The sequence below is a fragment of the Corylus avellana genome, chromosome ca10, assembly GCF_901000735.1.
Source record: "Corylus avellana chromosome ca10, CavTom2PMs-1.0".
Lineage (NCBI taxonomy): Eukaryota > Viridiplantae > Streptophyta > Magnoliopsida > Fagales > Betulaceae > Corylus > Corylus avellana.
The window spans coordinates 7,300,723-7,317,595 of record NC_081550.1 but is presented as its reverse complement, the minus strand read 5'-3'; the positions used below and the strand labels follow the sequence as shown (position 1 = coordinate 7,317,595).

The 16,873-nt window shown below is 34.2% G+C and overlaps 2 protein-coding genes across 2 annotated transcripts; both read left to right on the top strand.

Moving 5' to 3' along the window:
- The first annotated feature begins 510 nt into the window (after window positions 1-510).
- Window positions 511-2,753, top strand: LOC132162847 (uncharacterized). The gene is made up of 4 exons (XM_059573066.1): window positions 511-688; window positions 858-1,000; window positions 1,099-1,196; window positions 2,513-2,753. Exons 1-4 carry the CDS (start codon window positions 511-513, stop codon window positions 2,751-2,753), a joined length of 660 nt encoding a protein of 219 aa, XP_059429049.1.
- A 998-nt stretch (window positions 2,754-3,751) lies between these two features.
- LOC132163628 (uncharacterized) lies at window positions 3,752-9,818 on the top strand. Its single transcript, XM_059573991.1, has 6 exons — window positions 3,752-4,027; window positions 4,120-4,331; window positions 7,096-7,413; window positions 7,544-7,618; window positions 7,923-7,997; window positions 9,030-9,818. The coding sequence occupies exons 1-6, from the start codon at window positions 3,829-3,831 to the stop codon at window positions 9,585-9,587; spliced, it is 1,437 nt and encodes a 478-aa protein (XP_059429974.1). The 5' UTR covers window positions 3,752-3,828; the 3' UTR covers window positions 9,588-9,818.
- Window positions 9,819-16,873: the final 7,055 nt, after the last annotated feature.

Sequence of the window (16,873 nt, the reverse complement as noted above, 5' to 3'; positions counted from 1 at the left end):
CTCTTGAGATTATTAAAAATATATAGCAACCCTCTCACCAAAACTTCCTCCCCATCAGAATTTCCCCAAGTCCTTGTCCTTTTGCATTTAGTAATTTACACAGACAAGACATTCACTGCAGATGCAAAGCTTTGGTATTAACAACACCAACAACCTTAAAACCAAGGGTCTCATCCCTTTTGGATATCCGAATATGCGTTTGAAAAAACTTTTAGGTGTTATCCTGAGTTCACCATCACTTGTCCTCTCACTTCTTGTGTTCTCATGCTTCCATTTTAACATGATTATCTCAAAAACATTTATAGGCATTGAGCTCTGCAAAATTCAACTGTCCTCTTAAGCTTTTTGTTAAAGTACCAATGATTTTCTCCTAAACCAGATTCATTTTTCTGAAACATAAGATTTTTTTACAACTAAATATCCAAGGAATTAAAAAGGGTAATGAAAAGATAGAAAAATTAATCTGTTTTCTTATCATCTTCCCATTTGACAAAAAGATAAGTCATTGCCATGGAAGCTCAGAGGGTGGTGGTGATCCAGGATGCATCAAGAGAAGTTAGTTTAAGCGCCATTGGGTGGGTACTGCATGGCTTGTCACTCAAGCCTGGAGATAAGCTCACCCTCCTTGCAGTCATTCATCAGGTTAAAACCCCTAGTACGTTATCTTTCATGAGAAGCAAAAGGCCATGTAAGCATTCCTGTCTTTATCTTCTGAAAGGAGCTGAGCAGCAAGGGAGAAACAAAATTCAGCAAAGAATTTTTTTAAGATAGTGTGCAGAATATATAACAAGTAAAATGAAGTTATTGATATTAGTTTGGTTTCTTTGTTCTCTCTACTTACTGTTTTCTCTTCATAGTGGGATATGGAAGCAGAGTGGATTCCAGCTCAATGCTAGGAGCAAATGAGAGAGTTGTTGAGACAGAAGTTGCTAGGAAAACAAACGAGTATCAAAATAGCATCGAACTTGGTCAGATTTCTGAGCTGTATGAAGCCAAGCAGGTACTGTTAAAACAGCTGCTAAATTCTAAGTTTTGAACTTTTGAAATCACCATTATCATAAAAGGGAGCTAATGAGAATTTTTGCATCAAAATCTCAGGTTGAATTTGACATAGAGGTGACTGCAGGATCATCACCTAAGGCGGTGGCATTGAAAGCAGCCATAAATCTGAAGGCAACATGGGTGATACTTGACAGGTCAAGAACAAATCAAACCATGATGTGAATGAATAGTCTTGTTATGTTACAGTAGGAACGTAAATCATGACAGCATCATGTGCATAAACAAAGCCAAGATATAGCTGAATTTTGCACCACTCAAGCTCAGCCTACATAAACTTGGATACTTCATGTTTCACTCAAGCTAAACTAGCCTGGATTCTCTTTTCAAAAAGAGTAATAGCTATAAAAAAATGTAATATCTAGCATTACTCTTTTTATCTTTTATCGAGTTGAGTTTATTTTTGTATATATCTTTATCTAGGTTTGGCGGTAGTTTGGTTCATTTAATTTTGTTATATTTATGAATTGTGTTTCTCTTATAAATAATAAACTTTAGTATGAGAGAAAATAATATAAACCCCCCATTTATTTTATTTTTTTGGATGAATGAATTTTTTTATAACACACAGAATACAATATCCCTTCAACAAAAGACTGCTAGAACTCATGCTGCCGACAAACAACTAACCTCCAACGTCGCAGCTGAAACAAAGATGTACAGACAATCTCAATCTTCTGAGATTTAGTCTTAACACATCCATCAATACTCAGAAACAATAAAACGACAATCCCACAAAAGAAACAACAAAAGAAACATCTATACAATCCAGCCTGTTGGAACTAGTGACTCATATTAGAACACCAGTGGTTGGCTAAGTAGACGGAGCGGAGCAACGTTCACCTATTAGTATTTTAATCTAGTCTATAGGTCGCCCCCTTCGTGACTCGAACCCCTTGACATGGTGGCTAGTTCTGATACCAAACAATTTTCAAAATACGTCTGTATAATTAGAGTTTTTCTATATATATATGTGTGTGTGTTATGTTGTAATCCTTAATCATTAATAGAAAAATGCAGCCGCACTCTCTGTAGATGTAGGCACATTGCCGAACCACGTTAAATCTGTGTCTTGACTCTTTCTTAATCTCTTCCTTTTCGATTACATATTATTTATTATTGTTATGCACGGTAACAGCACAGCCATACTTTAGAACTGTTCCCAACGCAGCAAAAGGATAATGCCATCACTCCTCCAGTACTGCCCCATCAATTCTGCAGTAGCCAGATCAAAAGCAGACCCCCAAAAAAGAAACCAGCCAAAAATAACTGTAAGAATCCAGCATCAAACAAGCCATTTTATCAGCCCAGCACTCCATATCTTTAGCACCAAACTCTAGAGCCGGTTCCCCAAGTTTCACATCATTCCTATACCTCCAAATGCTATATATAGTAGAAGCCCAGGCTAAGTTGCATTAATAATGATATTGATCCAATTTCACATATGATGCAGGAAGATGAAGAAAGATAGGGAATACTTCCTAGAGAAGCTTTCATGTGGAATATCAAGGATCAAGCGGAATAACAAAATCGAACAGCTAAGAGGACCAAAAGCAAAAGCAATAGATAAACACTCTGCAGACATGATACGTAGCAGCCAAGTAATGTATGATGAAATGATGCCAGGATCTCCAGAAGAGGATGATCTTTTTAGCATAGAACTTTTTCCCAACTTGTATATTAAACCACTTTAAATACTATATTTAGCTCGGTTACTAAAAGTTCATAGTTAAAGATTTCTTTCAATCGTTTTGATGGACCTGAATGGAGAGGACACAAAACTGAATAAATTTCACACTAAACAAGTTCCACTTGAGGTTGGAAGACACCAAAGACAAAAGTTTAGGGTATGTTTGACACCACGGTATAAGGAATGAATATTACAGGTTGAGTAATGCTATTTAGTAGACTCTCATATGACTGTCATACAATTATGATGATGTGACAGTGAATATCAACCATTGATTTTTATTTTTACAAGTCCTTGTTGATCCAAAGGTTGAATTTATTGTCGCATCATCATAGTTGTATGACAGTCGTATGAGAGTTTACTAAATAACATTTTTCTTACCGGTAATACAAAAAGCTGAAATAAAATGACTATTCTTATTCATTTGTTTCGTGATTAAACAAGTACGAACAAATTTCCTAATTGGAATGGAATCATATTTCAATCAAATTTCTTAAAATACCCTTATAGAAATAACACAAAAATAGCACCCCATTCCTCTTGGTCGGTGCCACCCCCAACCATTGCGGAGATTGTCAGACCACCCAATTTAGTGGTTGCAGCCACCAGATAAAACATGAGGTGTGGTCGTGACCAGCCCCAATGCTCCGTGTCATCAGGGGTGGTCGCAACCACCTCCAATGATACTGGAGGTGTTGCGACCATTTCAAAAGATTTGAGAATGAAAATGATGAATAATTTTTTAGGATATTATTTTTAACGCTGTTCCATTTTTGGGAAACATTTTCCTACTATTTTCAAATGAATATGTATTCTTTATTTTAGGAGAATAGCTACTCCTAAAAAATAATTATTCATAATAATAGTCGCACATCCAAATAACAAAATATCTATTTCATTGCAAGTTTTGGTAAAATCCCATCTGAAAAAGAAAAAGAAATTAAAATTTTGTCAAAACGGTGTCGTTGGATCATAACTCAAGCAGCTTCAGCCACTCCCAGCAGGGTTTTGGGTTTTCGGGTTTCGCCTTAGTACGAAACATTCAGCAAAGAAAAGGACGACGGAGAAGAAGCAACAGAATGTGGTATCTGTGCGCGTTCTACCACAGGCTGCTAGATTACCGGAAAACGGAGGTGGAGTCTCTGGCGGAGCTCTTCGGAGCACGCGGAGACGACAGGTCGTTGGAGTGGAGGCTTCCCGAGCAGCACCACCCGGACACGCCTTTTCATTTCGTCAATCTCCCTTCCGAGGCGGCCGCTCGCGACATCGCCAATCGAAGTACTCCACACAACACACCAGCTGTTTGTTTTCCTTTTTAAAGCGCTTTGAAACGCTTAGGCTGATAATCTTTTGGCTTGGTAATTTTGTAGGTATACTTGTGAAGGGAATCTATGAGCTTTGGGGAGAAGGGGGAAGCTATGAGGAGCTGGAGGAGTCTATTAGAAGCTATCCGGATGAGAGGAAGCAGCCATACTTGGAATCTGGAAGCACCTTCAAAATTACTGTTGATTGCTTCGGGAAGGTCATTAGCTTCCAAGAGCAAAATGACCGGATTAAGGGGCTTGCTTACATTCCTTTCAAGGTATGATCCTTTGTTAATTCGGATTTTCTACCTTTTATACATGTTACAATGATAATTAACTGATTTAATTCTCTATTTCCAATTAGCTTAAGTTTCTGAAACCAGTGCTAATTTATCAGTAAATATCTGCAATTGAAGTATTATCGATACTTATATATATATATAAAGAAGTATTATCCACAAGAATATGTTTTATTTTTTATTATTATTACTATTATTTTTTTTATTTCTGCGCAACAGCAGGGGAAGGGGGGAAGGGGTGCTCTACTTTATTCTTGCAGCTGAAATTGCATGGGCGTTAAGACCTTGAGTTGTATGCTTGATTTTGTCGGTTTTGATGGTAAACCATTTGAACTTGGATAGAAAGGCAGCCTCCAAATGACCCTCCTTTTCTAGAGAATAAGATTGGAACTAGCATATCTTTGTATCACATTTTTTTTCCTATGAGCTTTTAGGTGGCTGCTTGACTAGTGCAAAAAGTTGTAATATTTGGATGATGCCAGAAGTAATATATGTGAATGCTCTGTACATGGAAGGATTACCCGTGATGCCGTGATGTCTATCAGCTTTCTTCGTTGAAATTGATGGGATATGGACTTCAAAGTTCTGTCAGTTAACAGAGAGGGAGAAAGGGGGATTGAAGTTTCTGATATGGTATAGAAGTTTTAAAGTGCTAGTCTCTTTCTTTTCCCTTTTTTCCCCAAGCTTTTTAACTTAGAGCCTTTTTTTTTTTAATCTAAGTTCATTAGGGGATCTCATTATTGACAATATTCACTGATCAAAAAAAATAAAAAAATAAAAAATAAAAAATAAAAAAATTTATTGACAATATTCTCTTAACTAAGAAAGCTGGAGTCAAGGGATTGACGGATTGTCATATTTCACAAAGAGCAATATTTAGAGCATATGGTGTTGAGGCATTGAGTGGATAGTTCACAATTTTCACCTTGGATGCTAAGAATTGTGCATGGCTAGAGAGATTGGATGCAGAGGAAGAAGTGGTGGGACACTCCTCATAAAATCTTCTTATACCATTCCCCATAAACCATGGTAAAACCATCGGAGGATGGAGTCTCCTCATATGATGTTTCTAAGAGAGCTTAAATGCTTCTTTTGTTGCACAGGAGCTTATAACGTTTTGATGCCAATTACCTTGATGGGTGCTTTTATAAACATTTTATCGTGTAAAGCACTAGCTAATAGGTTAAATAGGGTCCAAGAGAGGGTTGTTCGATGTTCTATCATAATGTCCTTGTTCCCCATGACAGTACTCATTTTCCTTGGAGGAGTATTTGGCGAAATAGGTTCTTTTGATGGTGGTGTTCTTTGCTTGGTTGGCTGCATTAAGGAAAATCCTCTCCATGGACAACCTTAAGAATAGGCATATCATTGTAGTTGATTGTTGCTGCATGTGTAAGTATATTGAGATTGCCAGTTCTCTTTGGAACACTATCTTCAACAGCATAGGGCTGATTTGGGTTATGCATATTTGAGTGGTAGACCTTTTCGCATACTGGAGAGGGCTAGTTGGTAGGCTTCAGTTTGATGCAGTATGGGAGATGATATTGTCTTGCCTTATGTGGTGTCTTTGGAGGGAAAGAAATGATAAGAACTTTGAGGACCATGAGCGAACATCGGTGGAATTAAAGGCTTTTTTCTTTAAGACACTTTACCATTGGGCTCCTGTCTTTGATTTAAATATTTCTATCTTTTAAGTTTTTCTAGATATTTTTTATTATTTTAGTTAGGTGTCTCTCTTGTATTAGTGCTGGCAAAACAGGTACCTGTCATGACTTGTTTACGACCCATTTATCCTATGCATTTTTTTTATAATAAGGTTCATTTAGGCGTCATAAAGAATAGTTACATGCATAGAATAAATAGGTACCTGTTTTGCCAGCCCTACTTGTATACATCATATGTACATGAGTTGTGTCTTTGCGCTTTTTTTTTTTAATAAACTTGCGATTACTTATCCAAAAAAAAAGAGGTTAAATAGGGTGAGTAGCAAGATGGAGTCCCACTCCTAAAATGTATTTGTTGCAAGGAGACTAATCTAAGAGTTGATATAAAGCTTATAGCCAAGGTTTTGACAAATAAGTTGAAGAAGGTATTGGGAAATATTTCATTAGACCCCCAAAATGTATCAATTGAAGGGAGGAAAATTTTAGATATGGTTTTGATTGCTAATAAGTTTTTTTTTTTTTTTTGATAAGTAGCAATAAATGTCTTGATAGTTGGTTAAAATTGGCTACATAATTTTAGGGAAAAAAAGTCGACAGATAAAAAGAACTTTATGTACTTTAAAGTGTATTTTTGTATGAATATTTACTAGATGTGTATTAAGCATAATTTTGTTTATATATAATTGAAATTTCATTAAAAATGAAGAGACACAACCCAAGTACTCAGGAAATATACAAGAGAAACACCTTATCAGATAAAGAAAAAAGATTAAGAAAATCATGATATCTAGTAATATAAAGACAATCATAGGCGGCTGTCTGGAAAAGACAATGAATAAAAATGAAAGAAGCAGCTTACTTACACAGTTAATGCCATAGTTGAATGCCGATTCAGTTAATGGATCACTAGTTGCACTTGGGTTCAATCCTTGAAGGAGAAAGGAAGAGAAAATTTATTTTGAGCAGAGGAAATTTCATGATGCTTCTTTTGTAACCTTACTCTTGTAATTCACATTGCTCAAACTCAAAGAGAATTTGATATTTATGTGGTCTTTTGTCATTGTTACTGTGTGCTGCAGGGTCGAGCTAATTTGAAAAATCCAGACCATAAGTTTTGGCTCATGGAAATTGATGACTATGGAGTCAATAATGGGCTTCCGCCAGTTTCCCAAAGGAGAATCTTTTTTGGTCGGGAGGTTGGTGGTGCTGATAGGAAGCTTTTGCCAACATATCAGTTAAAAAGCCGCACTTATCTTGGCCCGACAGCCATGGATGCAGAAATGGCTTTCTTAATGGCCAACCAAGCGTTAGCCACACGAGGAAAACTTGTCTATGACCCCTTTGTTGGCACCGGTAGCATTCTTATTGCTGCAGCTCACTTTGGAGCAATGACAATGGTTTGCATTTTTTTTTCTTTTTATTTGAATTGAGAATCTTTGTACACCTGATACTATTTCTTTGGAGGATTCATTTGAATTATTTGCGTAAATAACTTTCTTTTAGTATGAACTAACGTAAATTGTTCAGGGTGCAGACATTGACATTAGGGTAGTACGTGATGGGCGAGGCCCTGATTGTAATGTTTGGAGCAATTTTAAGCAGGTGAATGTGCTTTATAAGATTGAAATTTTTTGTTTGGAATATGTTTTCACATAAGTACATTCATAATAGTTTCCATTATCAGCAGCGGACAACTAAAAAAATAAAAAATAAATTTGTATTTTGAAACTCCCTGAAGTGATGAAAAAATCAATTACGAGGCTGTTTACTTTTTAGTCCTATAATTCTAGCCAATCCTATTCTTGGGATTTAAAAAATTACTAGGACTTTAGGGAATTTATGGTTTGTTGTCCCTTTGCTGCAGAGAAACTGCTTACAGCTGTAATTAATTCTTGTATTTTTGCAGTATGGGTTACCAATGCCAGTTGCTCTGTTGAGGGCAGATAATAACCTTCCTCCATGGCGTCCTGGATTGAAAGAGGTCATCTCTTTCAAAATTTCTTTTTCTTCTTGTACTTAAGACACTACTATGTTTGTTTTCTGTTATTAATTCATACATTTGTTCTTTCTGAAAGCCATCCTTGATCTATTTTTTTTTCGCTATGCTGTTATAAGTTTTGAATTGTTCTATTGTTATTGTTATCCCTTTTCCTTCTATTATTATTATTTAAATATCCACTTGACTGAAAAATATGAGCATGCTACAACAATAGAAGGACATTATCCAAGGGCATCATCAACCTTGTAGTTACCTTATTTATTATTTCTGTTGTTGTCAAGACAAAGATAAGAACCTCCTTTAGTAAGCAGGCTTGTGCTTCAAAAAGGTTCACATAAAACAAAAATGGTTGGGCCTTTTTCCCTGTAGTTTCCAGTTTTCCTCTTGTATCTGTTTATTTTGACTTTATTCTTTCTTTGTTTGATGCATCATCTGCCAGAGTACAATGGAATTGACCTTTTTATCTAGGAAACACTAGCATGGATATAGGATACAGACAACCATTCAGACACCAATTAATTGGAGTTGGCTAAATGAATAACTATGACCAAAAAAAAGAGAACTGGTAGTGTTGTCAAGAATTTGAAAGTGAAAACATTTGTTTATAACTTTTGCAGTGAGAAATTCATAAAATTTGTAGTTTCAACCAGGAGATGAGCATGTTTTGAATTGCCCACTGATCTAGTGGTTGAGGAAGGTCAATGACCAGTGAAACACATGTTCTGATTGAATGTGTATCAAATTGTATGCATTTGTGCACCGATGTATGCATTGGAATATGTTGCTGTTGTTATTGCTGATGGTTTTTCAGCTTCTGAGATGAAAAAACTTGAGGTTCTTTGTTTTTTACAAACGTTCATTTTCCTGCATTTATACGGGGTTGACAGCTTTCTCTTTCAATTATTGCTTCTTAGCGTGATTTTACATTCTACAAGGAATCCCTTTCACCGTCATTTTGATTTTCCATTTAGTTTGCCGCATCCTCTATGCTGATTCATATGTTTTTGCTTTTAGGTATTCGATGCAATAATCTGTGACCCCCCTTACGGAGTTCGTGCTGGGGGACGTAAATCTGGTGGCCGGAAGTTGCTGAAGGGGACTGTGGACCCTTATACAGTTCCCGACGACAAGAGGACAGACCATATACCATCCACTGCATCTTACTGCTTAGCTGAGTGCGTCCATGATTTGCTCGACCTTGCTGCTAAGATGCTTCGAATGGGTGGCAGGCTTGTTTTCTTTTACCCTGTATTAAGAGATGATGATCATGTAGAAAACCATTTCCCAGAGCATCCATGTTTCAAACTCATTGCTACTTCTGAGCAGATACTAAGCTCACGATACAGCCGCGTATTACTTACCATGGTGAAGATAAGTAGCTACACAGAGGAAATTGCAGAGACAGCTCGGTTACAACATATAGAGTTCAGGGAGAACCATCTCAAGTGGTTAGAAGATGGTAATCTTCATTCTGCACTTTTCAGTCCCGCCGCCGATCCTCAGTTAACTGCCGGCAATGATTCTAAATCAAGTTTAGAAGCAAAGCCAAAATATAGGGGAAAATACGTTTAGGCTTGAAATGTGGCTGCTTTTATAGGCTGTTTAGTTTGGGCAATTATGCCTCTAGGGTTACATTTTTGTGGTTATCCATGTATCCCTCATAGAGCGGAGAGAGAGAGAGAGAGAGAGAGAGAGAGAGCTGTTCAAGGATCAGTTGGAGCTAGTATTGAAGGCCTTGTTGTTTTTCCTCCTTTTATGTTTATTTACTTTTTACCATGATAATTAGATCCAATATGACGCACTTCTGCTTGTTTTTAAATTTTAAAATTCAGCTAATCGACAGCTTCTTATTTCTATAAAAAAAAATTACAACACCTATATTGTAGTTTTTTAAGAGTTCAGATTGAATTTTACTCTCCTTCTCATGGAACACTTGAAATTTAATTGGACCCTGGAAAAAACTACATGCAGGTGCTGTAAAAAAAACTACACCACCACTTAACCCTCATCGACATGATAAAACTAGGAGGGGTAATTTGTGTTTGGGCGTCGGTTTTGGTAGTGTTGAGGCATGAGTATAAGATTATATAGGTCAATTTTAACTCAGCTCATATAATTAAACAAGTTAAACCCTTTTAACCTTGATTCTTTAATTTTGTATTGGGTTTGTTGGTCATCTAAAAAATTGACAGCCTTAAATATCATGTGTTGGGTTTGAGTCATATCGAGTCATATGTATAAGACTATATAAGTTAACCTTAACTCAACCCATTTAATTAAACGAGTCAAAACCCTCAACCCTAACCTGTTAATTTCAAGTTGAATTCGTGAGTCATATTAAAAATTGTCAACCCTAAATAAAATTCCATGGGTTCTCAACTATTCCGTTATTTGGTCAGCAAAAGCACATTTGTGACTAAAATCTTCCTTCCCCAACGTTTTCTTTTTTATTAAAAAAAAAAAAAAAAAAGGATATCAATGCAAATTAGCAGTGAGATTCAAACTCAAAAAATTGAACGAAAATAATGAGCTCATGATCTATTACTTATGTTCCTCCTGCGGCAGTTCTTCCTCCACCCTCTCTTTCTTGTCCCTTCAGTCCATTTATTTGTTGATTTTTTTTTTTTTTCTTGATTTTAAAAGCCACATCACAATTGAGAAGACACCAGGAGAACACTAGAAGAACACATAATATTTTCCCTATTTTTTATAAGAGGTTTTTGATTGAGTATAGGATTTACACATAAAAAAAGATAGTAAGAAATAATGTCTCCATGGTAAATCTAAACAAAATATTGAGCGAATACATTCAAAAACTATGGGAAATATTATCTAGATCGAATTCTGGAGTTTTAAGGATTTGAAAAACTAAATTTCAAATCTTTAGATAAGATTCTCTGATAAAATTTGTTAGGGAGAAAGAAATTATTTGGAAAAATTACACAAAAATTCTGTATTTTCTCCATGCCAAACACATGGGACTGTGTATAAATAAGAGAGCTTTCACATCATTCTATTAAAAGAAAATCATTTAAAAAAAAACATTTAATACTAGTTTCCAACATTCATAAAGTGCATTTTCTCCTTTTTTGTCTTTTTTCTTTTTTCTTTTTTTTTTTTTTTTTTTTTTTTGAATGGAAGAACAATTAGTGTAAGTTTGCATAGGATATGGTATATTTGAAACCTAATTAGTTACCCGATTTAAAAATTTAAGGAGAAACGATCAACTCTTTTTTTAATCAACTATTGAATCTGTAGAACGCACAAGAAATGTATATATAATATAACAAGTTTCTTTAAGAATTGATTTGTTTGAGCAGCGGAAACGAATAGAGACCAATAAAATTAAAACTGAGACTTTTAGTTGTTACTTATAGGACTCTTAGATTGACACAAAAATTGAAAGTTTTGTGGTCAATACCTGTTCTTGCAAATGAGTCAAACTTCTCTTTAAGAAGCTATTTATTAGACTGCTATACGATTTTCATACAATTATAATAGCGTGCAGTAAATGCAATCCTTGATTTGTTTTATTTTTTACAAGTGCTAATCGAAGGGTTGAGTTTCAGTGTTACATCGTCAAGTTACATGTATGGCAGTTGTATAATACTATATTAAATTAAATTGCTCCCATCTCTATGATTTAGCAAAGAAAAACTATTTACCTTATTACATTTTATGTAAAGAAGGGAAATTTAAGTGCACATTACTCCTTGCTAAGCTATATGAATGATGTAGCAAAAGAAAGTTATTATTAATTAATTATGGCATTTTATGAAGGGTGAAAATTTTATCTATATTGATCTAAGAATTTCGATAGGCAAGGTGGAAAAATAAAAAATAAAAAATAATAATAAATAAATAAATAAAAGAAGAAGAAGTATATATGTAAATAGCTTTAAATGTTATTATTGCGGGTGCCGGAAAAAAATGGCATACCTTATGGAAACAGAAGCCCAAGAGCTCTGGCAGAGCAATAGAAATCTATTATATATACTTTTGGAAATTCAATGAAGACCATCTTATTTGCACATATTTTCCCACAGATTCTCTTCACAAACCAATCCTCTTCTCTTACCACTATCTCCTTCTTCCAACTTCAAACCTTTTTCCAATCTCTTTCTTTTCAGTTCTTTTGAGAATCCCAACTTATTTTATTTTATTTTTTTCGGTGGAAGAGGTGTTTGAAGAAGATTATCACGTACCCTTTGAAGAGATGGAGAATGTGAAGGGGTTGGATTGTGGGGAAGATGGAAAGCCAAAGGGTGGTATAAGGGAAAGAGATCATCAGGATATACGTGTGTGCGACCTTTGTGGGAAAACATTTGTCGGCGGAAAGGCTTTGGGAGGCCACAGAAGATCTCACTTTCAGGCTAAGAAAGTTGCAGGGCCTACCATAAAGAACAAAAAACAACATGTCACCAAGATGGAATGCTGTATATGTAACAAGGATTTCCCTTCCATGAATTCTTTGTTTGGGCACATGAGAGCTCACCCAGATAGAGATTGGAGGGGAATTCAACCTCCCCTGCACTCTCCCCACAGAAAAAGCTCTGTGGTTGATGCTGACAATGGTGTGCAATTGACACGTTCTGATCCGCTCAAGTCTGTTTCTAGCTGGTCTAAGACGGAGAGGCGGCGGCGGAAGAGTACCGGAGCTGTTGCGGCCGCTGAGATTCTCGTTTTAATGGCTAATGGAGAGCATGAGCAGCAGGCAGGTAAAAGGAAGATGAGCAAGAAGAAAGCCAAGTGTTGGATGGAGAAGTTGAGAGATTCTGAAACTGAAGAAATTGGCTTGATTGATGATAAAAATATGCAGAAAGCCGCGGCTGAAGCTTATAAATGCAGCACTTGTGATAGATCCTTTGGGACTTTCCAAGGCTTGGGAGGTCACAGATCCATCCACAACAAAGACAACAAGAAGAACAGAGAATTAGAAGAAACAAATGCTGTTGCAGCATTTGCAGATACCTTCAGAATTGATGATGATGAGGGTAAAGAAAGCAATAAGACACCAGGAGGAGAAGTAAGAAGAATGGATTTTGATCTCAATCAACCTTATGATATGGAAGATGAAGGTATAGATTGAGTCTCCCTTCCTTCAATCAGGCCTGATAGAAAATTCTCTGTTCATGCATATATCTTCCTGCAGCTAGCTATAGCATGTACAATTTCTTTGAATTTTTTGTGTCTTTTTTTTTTTCTTGGGTTTTAGTTGTGGCTACTTCTTAAACCCTTTGCTCAATTCAATTCCTAGATGAGTTTGCTTATTTAACTGGAATTTGATTAGATTCAGGAGTTAAATTTAATTCTCATATCTAATTATGTCTCTCCCCTGTTCTTGGATTCTAGTTGTTGCTTCTCCTTAAACCCTTTTGGCCAATTCATATTTGGAGCCTGTGTGTTTTTGTGATCACTTTTTATGCATCTTCTTAAACCCTTTTGGTCACTTCGTATCATTTAGGAATTACTTTCTTGGATTTCTGCTTCTTATTTGGAATTCAATTATATATATATATATATATATATATATATATATATATATAATACCCAAGTGAGCATAAAATAATGAAGATGTTAGGAGGCCACATTTTGTTACCTGGTCAAATTATTTTATGATGATCAAGTCATTGATGTTGAGAAGGGGAAGCAGATCATATTTTCTTTTCTTTGATTCTTAATTAATTAGGTGGACATATTAGATGCTCATGCTAATTGGTTCCAAAAGGAGGGGAAAGGAAAGATTCAAAGTACTAGCTAATGTGACCTTAGCTCACATAATTGTGCTCTTGTGATTGCATTTCAAGGCAAATTCCCACCACCTATATATGCATGTATTGCTTTGTATTTAGAGAAATGCTACACACACTTTTACGGTAAAACTCTCACATTCACGCTCCTTAACGTGACTTTTAAAATCACTATTGAATTTTGATATAATATAAATTTTAAAAGTTACATCAAAGAATGTGAAAATGAGCGTGTATAGCATAATCATCCAACCAATGAATAAGTAAAGAAGTAAAAGAAAGATACTACATATTTCACTTGGAGATATGCTATTTAGCGTTCTCAGTTGAAGTGACATGCTCAATCAACCCTTATAACAATCTTAATTAAAAAAACAAGAAAAAAAGAATAAAAGTCAACGATGAATTGAGCATGCCACGTCTAGGGGTGTCAATGCGGTCGGTTTCTAACCGCTTAACCGCTTAACTGTATTAACCGCTAACCGGTTAACCGCTATAACCACCTAGCGGTTAGTGGTTATTGGGTTTACTAACCGTAACCGTTAATCGTCTTTTTATATAATATATTTTTATAATTATAATTATAAAAATATTTATACAATTAAATCACAATTTTTTAAAAAAAATAATTAAATCACAATTTAAGTATTAATATATTATCACTATAATTTATATGATTATATCATATAATCACTTAATCATTAAATCACAATTTTTTTAAAAAATAATTAAATCACAATTTAAGTATTAATATATTATCACTATAATTTATATGATTATATCACATAATCAATTGATCATTAAATCATTTGATTATATAATAACAAATTATACATATATAATATGGCATAACTCATAAGTATACAAATTCATACTAATACAACAATTAAATATTTAGAGACTTGTTTCCAATTATGCTATAAACTTATAAGTCTATATATGTTATAAGTCTATACAAGTCTACATATGCATATGAATAATATAAATGTATAATATCAATACTTAATCATATGATTCAATGACAATTCAAATACTTTATTCAAGACTTCAAGTGAATCATATTATTAATGTACAATGATGATATGATTCGTATAATATCAAATTAAGTAATTGACATTGGATTAAACAATGACTAATGTGTTACTTATAAACACAATTTAAGTATTAATGTATTATCATTATATGTTGTGATAGTTGTCTGAATTCTGAACTTTTTTTTATATGTTGTGTTGAATTTTTTTTATTTTTTATTTTTATGTTGTTTTTTTTTAAAAATAAAAAAAAAAAAAAAAAAAGGTTAACCGGTTATGATTTAATATTTAAGGAAATTTTTTTAAAGTACAAGTAAATGTAAACTTTGGGTCAAATATTTTTGATTTTTCAAGATGGACTCTTTTTATAGCAATTGGACCCAAGATGACACTAAAAAAAAAAAAAAAAGCTAAAAAAAGAAGCCCAAAAAGTCCTGAAAAGCCCTAAAGAAAGCCCAAAAAGGTCCAAGAAAAAGCCCAAATTTGAAAAAGCGGTTAGCGGGCGGTTATCTATTTTACTAACCACTAACCGTTAACCACTAGGCAGTTAGCGGTTGAGCGGTTGCGGTTAGTAAAATCTACTAACCGCTAAGGCGGTTACGGTTAGCAGTTAGCACGTCAATTAAAAATGCAGAAAAAGTGCTAAATAACATTCCTCCTTCACCTGTAATTAGAGACTAGAGTAGTCATTTGGGTTGAAAAGAATTCCTAGAGGAAATGTCACCCTTTTATTATGAAAGGAGTCAGTCTAGCTTCAATCGTGTGACGTATGAACTCAATTGTCCCTTAATGGGCAAAAGATAAGTAGATATATAAATAAATGTAAATAAATTGCATTTGGTTGCTGGGGGAAAAAAAATGGAAGAAAAAAAGTCAATATTTGTTATTAATAAGTAAAATTTTTTATTTTTTATAATTGAGTAAAATGCAAAATTAGTCCTTGTGATTTACCTAATTTACAATTAACTCCCTATGGTGTCAAAATGAACTCAAAGGTTCCTGAGATATGCCAAAAATATAATTTAGTCTCTACCATCAAATTCCGTCCACTAATTTAACAAATTCTCTTAGTATGAAACTGACTTAAATATGACAAGTATCACAATTATATTGACTTTAATGTTTTACGATATTAGAATCTATTAAGTCAGTGAATGGAATTTGACTCTAGGAACTAAATCATTTTTTTAGCATACCTCAGGGACCTTTAAGTTCATTTTGATATCACAATGAGTTAATTGTAAATCAGGTAAACCAAAAGGATTGAATCTACATTTTTCTCTTTATTTTTATTTTATTTTTTCTAATACATTTTTCTCTTTATAATTAGCTACAAAACAAGCTTTAATTATCTGAAAAGCAAAACGTAGTAAGCATTTAAGGAGTTTATTTTGATACCATGGGGAGTTAATTGTAAATTAGGTAAACCACAAGGACTAATTTTGCGTTTATCCCATAAAAAATCCAAAAAAAAAAAAAAAGGCTTTGATTTTATTATTTATTTATTTTTACAAATGCCGATTAAATAGCTGATTTTCATTATTACATCATCAAGTTGTATGGCAATCGTATATTAATCTATCAAATAGCATTACTCATATTTGAAAATGAAGTCTCAGCCAAAAAAGAAAAAGAATGCTATTTAGTAGACTGCTATATGACTACTATACAACTGAGATGATATGATAGTGAAAATCAACCATTGATTTTTTTTTTATTTTTTTTTTTACAAATTTCTTACCGATCTAAAAGCTATTTTTTATTGCTAAATTATCCCAATTGTCTAATAATTATATAACAATCTATTAAATAGCATTACCGAAAAAATGGTGCCTTAGCCAATGGAAATCTGTAATATATACTCTTGGAAATTTAACGATGACTGACTTATTTGCACATATTTTCTCTCTTTTCTTTCTTCCTTTTAACCAACTTTTCCAATCTCTTTCTTTTCAGTTCTTTCCAAGAACACCAACTGTTGCAATCTGTTTTCTTGTGCTCCTTTTCTTTCTTTTCCTGATGGATACTGATGAACAGGAAGAGGTGTTTGAAGAAGATGAGAAAAAGAATGTGAATG